Source organism: Penaeus japonicus, unplaced genomic scaffold, assembly GCF_977035675.1.
Source record: "Penaeus japonicus unplaced genomic scaffold, GWHDUDI00000001_assembly GWHDUDI00000022, whole genome shotgun sequence".
NCBI lineage: Eukaryota > Metazoa > Arthropoda > Malacostraca > Decapoda > Penaeidae > Penaeus > Penaeus japonicus.
The window spans coordinates 29,834,567-29,842,066 of NW_028234424.1; the positions used below are offsets into that span (position 1 = coordinate 29,834,567).

General features: G+C 37.8%; 2 protein-coding genes across 25 annotated transcripts in view; one reads left to right on the forward strand and one right to left on the reverse strand.

Moving 5' to 3' along the window:
• Positions 1–2,410, reverse strand: part of bel (ATP-dependent RNA helicase bel) — a 35,000-nt gene extending 32,590 nt beyond the window's left edge. For 19 of the 20 annotated variants that reach the window (XM_086549803.1, XM_086549802.1, XM_043019868.2 and 16 more), the window contains exon 1: positions 2,200–2,360. In XM_086549803.1, the coding sequence (XP_086405929.1) occupies positions 2,200–2,244 (45 nt within the window). In that variant the 5' untranslated portion in view covers positions 2,245–2,360. Of the gene's footprint in view, positions 1–2,199 lie in introns of all 20 variants that reach the window. The other variant, XM_043019869.2, reaches the window with a different exon arrangement.
• Positions 2,411–2,664: 254 nt separating this feature from the next.
• Positions 2,665–7,237, forward strand: RpL8 (ribosomal protein L8). 5 transcript variants are annotated; one of them, XM_043019870.2, is made up of 5 exons: positions 2,665–2,806; positions 4,834–4,975; positions 5,654–5,795; positions 6,417–6,635; positions 6,936–7,237. In XM_043019870.2, exons 2-5 carry the CDS (start codon positions 4,838–4,840, stop codon positions 7,208–7,210), a joined length of 774 nt encoding a protein of 257 aa, XP_042875804.1. In that variant the 5' UTR covers positions 2,665–2,806; positions 4,834–4,837; the 3' UTR covers positions 7,211–7,237. The 5 variants fall into 5 exon arrangements, with proteins under 5 accessions (XP_042875804.1, XP_042875806.1, XP_086405930.1 ...); XM_043019872.2 differs by having other exon boundaries at positions 2,795–2,945; XM_086549804.1 differs by having other exon boundaries at positions 2,797–3,120.
• The last annotated feature ends 263 nt before the right edge of the window (positions 7,238–7,500 follow it).

Genomic DNA, 7,500 nt, shown 5'->3' on the forward strand with positions numbered 1-7,500 from the left:
TTCATATTTCTACCTTTTGAACCATTAAGAATTCCCCATCCATCCACTTTAGTTATCAACTTAATAGAAAGATTCATGGTATCCAGCTTTCCACCGAGTTATAACCTTTCCCCAAAGCAATGTGGTCACCTTTAACCCATTCACCACCCGGGTCACATAAGCAAGACAATTATTTTACTGATTAATACCTTCCAATGGCACATACTTGTCTAGTGCATTTTTTAAATTGATCCTGTAAATCTAATGGATTTTTGTTTTGTTTAACCCTCCAATGATGGACATTTTTGAGGAGTCTATCACTTTCATACTCTATTTTTCCTTTTCTTGGAAGTACAAGGTATTTGTTCCATCCGCTACAATATCCTATTATACTAAATGCCTCATATTTACTCATATTTTCTAACATAGGTCTAGAAAATAACGGAAAACCAATCAGTTAGGCCTGTCTATATCGGCAACCAGCAAAGATCATAAAAAAAAATATGACGGCCCCCTATGATTGTCTTCTATACATCCACTATATAATCCTTTGGAGTACCTCATTATATATAAAATTGATATCTTATATATATATATATATATATATATATGTACAAATGCTATAGTGATAACTACTCCAGAAAATACAATCTTAATGGATTAATACAATACAAAAGGGTCAACGTTTATCAGCTTTCAAAAAGTATATCATAGGATTCGCCATAAAAGAGAGAATTCTATTACATTCGTAAAGCTTCATACTAATTAAATGGCTTCTGGTCATTTCAAAGTTAAGTATACATAACTGGATTTCTTTTCTCACAAATATTCTTCCTGGTATCATCATTATATAATAATCAGACATAGCATAAACCACAGCATATCATATATATTTGCACACACACACACACATATTATATATATATATATATATATATATATATATATATATATATATATATATATATATATTATATATGTATAGGTACTGTATAGTATGTATGTCTTATTATGTATGAGATGTATGTATGTATGTATGTATGTATGTATGTATGTATGTATGTATGTATGTATGTATGTATGTATGTATGTATATGTATGTGTGTGTGTGTGTGTGTGTGTGTGTACATACAATATGCAAATACTTTCAAATACTTGCTGTAACTGTCATACAATTTATCAGAAAACTAACATTCACAACTATGGTAGCTTCTGAATAACTAATAGGACATAGAAGTAAAAGGTTACTCAGATAAATATCAATACTAAAATTATGATAACTGGATAGAAGTCCACATGATACACAGACTATCTACCGTATCTTAACTTAAACATGTTTAAATCTTGTCTTAACACTTATGAGGACTGTTCATGCAACACATTGTCTGCATTCCTCTTCACATTTTGTGGTATACAGCTATCTCCCTAGAATTGCATTCATCCATTTCATAATTAATGGTACTAGAAATAACTGAACCGAGTAATTCTAAATCATAAAACATATACACAAAACTATGTAGAGATCTATTGTCATATATGGTTGTAAATAACGTAAGAGTCGGGGGGTGATAATCCATTCATTAACCGATCATCTTAAATTTCAAACTCACTCTTTCCTCTTTTAGCAAAGTAACTCTATGCAACTACTTTGCACTGAAGAACTAACAGACACGGGCAATTCACACATTCCGGCGGTTGTTACGATGAAAAATATTATCGGACTCAGAAAGTATTTTTGCGGCCGTCAACGGGGGAACAGGGAGATAGGCCTACACGCTCCAATTCTCTCTCTATTGCTTTCTCATAACATTGAGCATGTTGCTGTTGAGGGGAAGGTTGAATAATTCCTTTCTCGAAACCTTTCAAAATTTTCTACGAGTTTAATTTCGACTTCGACGCATTTATTGGCAAGGAAAATCAACCTGGTGGCGGAGGCTGCGAGGAAGGCCACATTCAACGCTTCTTTTTCTCTTCTAATTTCCGTTTTTGCGTATGTTTCGGCAATTAATTTCCTTAATTCACCCTTTTCTCCCTAGAGCCTCCTCAATCGCAAGCGAGAGGAGACGAATTAAATATACTCCGCACCTGAGCTTCCACGACTCGAAAGAATTGATTGGATTGTCAGCTGCCATCCTCGGCCGCCGCTTCCGTCAACCAGCCCCTCTTTATCTCGCTCTATTTCGAACACTTTTAACCCCACTTGTCTCGAATCATGCTCACCTGCTGCTCTAGACCTACTCCATTATGGGTGGGTACATTACTCATAGTACAAATAAAAATGAACTTGAGTTTTTAAGGTTCTAAGGGCGGGCACTCGGCGCAGGTCACCGTCTTCTTCTTCGCTGAGGAGGACAAAGCCAATTTCCTCGGCCGTGACGTCACCGGACCGCCAGAGCCATCTGTCGGCCGCCGGGGGAACTGCACTTCTCTCTCTTCCCTCTTATTTTCTCTCATCCTCTCTTCTTTTTATTCGATTTTATTTCATATCCTAGTGACACTTTTCTTGAAATATTTTATTATAAAAGCTAATATCAGTTTCCGGGAGAATTTGTTCAAAATTAGTTTTTGACTTCGGTAAGAGATTGGGATGTCGCGCAATTGTGCGCGATTCGTCGCTACGTGGCGATTTTTGTCTTCTTCCTAATGTACATTTTAGACCATTCAGCATTTACTAATGACATTTTTATCTAGTAGGAACTGGAAAAATAACAATCTGGCCATTTCCCCGAGAAAATCAGGGTTGCGCATCCCGGCCGTCACTTGTTAGCGTGTTATGGTGTAGAGGGCAGCAGCTGCAGCTCTCTTTTCCGTCACTACTCGAGCCAAGGTGTGTAAACCTCATAAGAATCCCTATTTATATCTCTCTGTATCGGCGTTATCCCTCGTCGAAGGACTTCATCTCGCAGTCCCCAGAGGACGCCAATTATACTACAATAGTCTCTCGGGGAAAAGAAAGTTGGTTGAAGGTGCATAACGAGAAAAATCATCTTAAATTGTGAAAGTGTTGATTGTGTTATGGTTACCGCGGGAAGTAAACAAATCCGGCATGAGGTTCTGAGTGTTTTTTAGCACGTGACTTCTGGTTCTTGAAGGTGATTCTGTATGTGATTGCGCCTGTTAACTTAGAACTTAGGACTGTAGGTAAGTTTTTGAAAGGAAGAAATTTAATCGAAGAAAGAATGTGCGAAGAATTCCTGCTTATTGCTACTCCCGGCATAACATTATTGAATAGTGATTGCATATGTTGATATCGTAATTCCTTTTTCTGCATTCGGTAGTATTGATGACCGATATAGGGCGGGCTAATTCGGTTTATGATTCATAAGTAATAGGAGAAGTACCGGTAACCTTCACCTTAAGTAAGTGAACATTTCGTAGTGCGCCCGTGATAATTGTCATTTACTGATTGTTAAGCTAAAATACTGTTTTAATCTCATGCGATTAAATAACAACCCTAGTGAAACTTGTGGTTTTGGGAACTTTATTTTTGTAGCCACATTACCCGTTCTCTCCAAATCCATGTGAACTCTTCAATGTGATAAGTTACAGTAACCCCATAATATGTTTTAACTAGTCGATGTGTAATAACAAGCACATAGGATTTTAGGTCTTTAATAAACCATTTTTAAATATAGTCTGTCAGCATTGTTTGGACAAGTTGAGAGACGTGATTTTTGTCATACTTAACGAGGATAACTAGGTTACTTAAGAATACTCTTAGTAGAGGTTTGTTGATCTGTATAGGGTAATTACAGGTTCTTAGTTCACATGTACGGTACAGTGCCACAGGGAGAAGTGTGGTTATCTTGCTATTTATCAGGTATTTGAAGCAATTTCATTACTGGTTATGGTTGCAGTGTGCTTGCAAGTCGTTGTTCAGATAAGTTGGTTTCTAAACAATATAAATTGTCATATTTTCAAATCACAAGAAAGAAACGGTAGTTTTGATACTTTATTATACTTGTTTAACAATAACCATTCCCTACGAGATGTTGATCCGCAATGGAGATATGAAGGATAAGTTGACAAAGATGTCTGAACTAAAGTTTTTGTAACCACCTATGACCCCTTTTCTGTGTGTGGATCCCATTGAATTATAGCAAAGTTTTCTTTTTCACCATATTCAAGGTTTTGGGAAAGTGCATGGACCTCGTCAGCCTAAATCTGCCAAAGATTATATAGGTTTGCCTGTGTTGACTTACAGATGTGAAATGTGCTCTGTTAATGTTTTGATAGTATATTTCATTTTAAAAGATTGGGAGGCTTAAACCAACTTCTTCTGAAATAGAAAATAACTAATGTTTTGTAGTATTAACCCACTCACGACGGGGGCATTCCAGCCTTGAATGTCACAATGCCGGGGCTTTCGAGCGCTTATGCCTAAATCAATTAAATGGCTGGCACAATACTGTGCCGCCCGGCCACTGGGCTTTTGAATGAGCGGTACAGTACTGTACCACCCATCCAGAGGGTTAAAATGATTATCCTCATCATTCGCACCAAGTTTTTCTATAGAGATATTGGTGATAAGATGAGGGAGATGAATACCATGTCACCCATTCTGATGTGGTTCCCTTGACCATAATGAGAAGTATGATAATGGAACATGCACTTTGTGTAATTTGATTTACACCTTGATTTTTATTCCTCATGTTTATCAGATATCTTAATTCTGTGTTAAGACAGAATGGGCATATACACACATGCACAAACACACAACACCAAGGAATTGGGGAACCCCATGATTTGTTTAGATGCAGTTATTGATCTATACATAAATATCTATAACCCCTTTCCATGTTTTTCAGTCTGTAGTCATCTTTACTCATCTTGAATTTTACCTTTGTTTTGCAGCAAGATGGGTCGCGTAATTCGTGCCCAGAGGAAGGGAAGAGGATCGGTCTTCAAGTCCCACACCCACACCCGCAAGGGAAAGCCTGCCCTTCGTGCTGTTGATTATGCAGAACGTCATGGATACCTCCGTGGTATCATTAAGGTATGGACTCTTATTTGGAATTTTGCTTGCTTTATAAGTATATGACTTATAATTATCTCAATTGACATAAAATATTAAATGACAAAAGTAATTTTCCCTGCCACTAAGTTTGTCACTTGCCATCATTCATGTAAGAATTGCCAGTTCAGACTCTTGTATCTGAAACACATGCCAATTCAAGAAAGTGGTATATTTCTGATACTTTGCCAAAAGTGTCTCTTCACACATTGGCAATACTATATGGTGAACTTGGAAGTGAAGTGGATCATACTTTACTATCCTTTCTTCTCCAAGGTTGTAAATTAAGATTTGTGGGAGCAACAGTAGACTTTGCCCAATTAATTCCTGTCAATTTATTATTTTAATTTTACATTTGATTGAGATTACAGAATGCACTACAATTATAAGAAATCAGTGCTTTGTAAAAGTAAAACTTGTATGAAATTCTTTCCCAAGAATGAGTAAATATCCTCATCATTCGCACCAAGTTTCTCTTTAGAGATATTGGTGATAAGATGAGGGAGATTAATATCATGTCACCCATTCTGATGTGGTTCCCTTGACCATAATGAGAAGTATGACAATGAAACAAGTGCATTTGTTTGTACATCCTTGTCAGATGTATTAAGGACAGGAAAATGGTTTCAATCCTTTGCTAATTGTGTAATAAATTCGCAGCAAATCATCCATGACCCTGGCCGTGGTGCTCCTCTAGCCATTGTGCACTTCCGTGACCCATACCGTTACAAGATTCGCAAGGAAATCTTCCTTGCTGCTGAGGGCATGTACACTGGACAGTTTGTCTATTGCGGCAAGAAGGGTAAGTAAAGTTGGTTAGAAGTGAATGTGACTTAAAATTAGACATGTCAATATCCTCAAACCTTGTTAATAATAGTTTCATATTTCATGGGTGCAATAACATAAATATAGTTTATGCATAGGTAAATTAGTTTCTACAGTAGAATAGGAACTAAATGGAAAAGAGCAGTGATTAAGTTTCCCCAAATTAGTATTTTTTTTTACCATTAACCCATTCACGCCGGTTGACTGGACTAGTAGCACTAATTGGTTTCGTTTCGCGTCTAGACGCCCCGACGCGCGATGAGGGAAGCCGCGCGCTCGGGTAGAGCGAGCGGGCAACCGAGGCTTGCGGCTTGTGCGCCCGAGAATCTCGAGGCGTTAGGCTTATGCGTTCGAGAACCCCGGTATTGCGACCGCGCAAAGCCGGAACTGCCCCGGCGTGAATGGGTTAAACATTTTAAAGAATCTCAACAATTTTGTGGTTTTATTGAAGCTATACTATTTTACAAATGTCCTTGGTTTAGTTTTTTGGAAGTATGTCATGTATGAGTTTCATGTATTTCTGGTAAAGTATAAAGTTGAGTATCAAATAATTTTGCTTTGGTAAGAGCAGCCATCTCAAATTATTTTTTTCTTACAGCTAACCTTGATGTAGGCAATGTCATTCCCATTGGAAGCCTGCCTGAAGGTACCATCATTTGCAACCTTGAGGAGAAGACTGGCGACCGTGGCCGCATTGCCCGTGGATCTGGCAACTATGCTCAGGTCATTGCCCACAACCCTGAAACCAGGAAGACCCGTGTAAAGCTTCCTTCAGGAGCCAAGAAGGTTTTGTCCTCCAACAACCGTGCCATGATTGGTGAGTTGGTTTTAAGAAAAGATAAATATAATGATGGCCAGCTGCACTTGGAGTAAACAGAGGAGTCAAGATTTCTCTCATTTCCCCAGTAGTATTCACATCTGATTGCAAAGTGGCAGTACTAGAAAGATTAGATATAGAAGTATGCATGTTAACTTATTGCATAGGGAGGAGTTATAGGCATGATGAGGATTTCAGTCATGGCCTTTGTAACAAGTCAGAAGAAAATAAACTCTTGATTGTTTTCTTAAATATGTAATGAAGTGAAGTGTCTTCTCATGGTGGTCATTACTATTCCAGGTATCGTTGCTGGTGGTGGACGTATTGACAAGCCCATCCTGAAGGCTGGTCGTGCCTACCACAAATACAGGGTGAAGAGGAACTGCTGGCCTAAGGTGCGTGGTGTGGCCATGAACCCTGTGGAGCATCCTCATGGTGGTGGTAACCATCAACATATTGGTAAGGCCTCTACTGTATCCAGAAACAAGAGTGCTGGTCGCAAGGTTGGTCTGATCGCTGCCAGAAGGACTGGTCTCATCCGTGGTACAAAGAAGGACCCAAGGCAGAATGCCTAAAAATCCAAAATAAACTAAGACGAAGAAGCTTTCATTTTATTTTCCTTTTTAATTTGATGTAACCTATATCAATGGTTATAACAAATAATTGTATGAGGTAATGATGAAACTATTTATATTAATATGAAATTGTCTTAAATTTTATATTTACATGATACTACATAGAACAGGTTGAAATAACATAACTATTGTAAAGTTCTCTTTAGTGATAATAGCTTACACTAGAGGTTATGCAAAAAAAATCATTACCATTAACATTTAAATTGCTGTTCAACTTTTCTCACTACACT

Coding starts and splice junctions, on each gene's coding strand:
- RpL8 (XM_043019870.2), top strand. CDS start 4,838: ATGGGTCGCGTAATTCGTGCCCAGAGGAAGGGAAGAGGATCGGTCTTC. Junction 5,796..6,416: donor TGTCTATTGCGGCAAGAAGG/GTAAGTAAAGTT, acceptor TTTTTCTTACAG/CTAACCTTGATGTAGGCAAT. Junction 6,636..6,935: donor CAACAACCGTGCCATGATTG/GTGAGTTGGTTT, acceptor TTACTATTCCAG/GTATCGTTGCTGGTGGTGGA.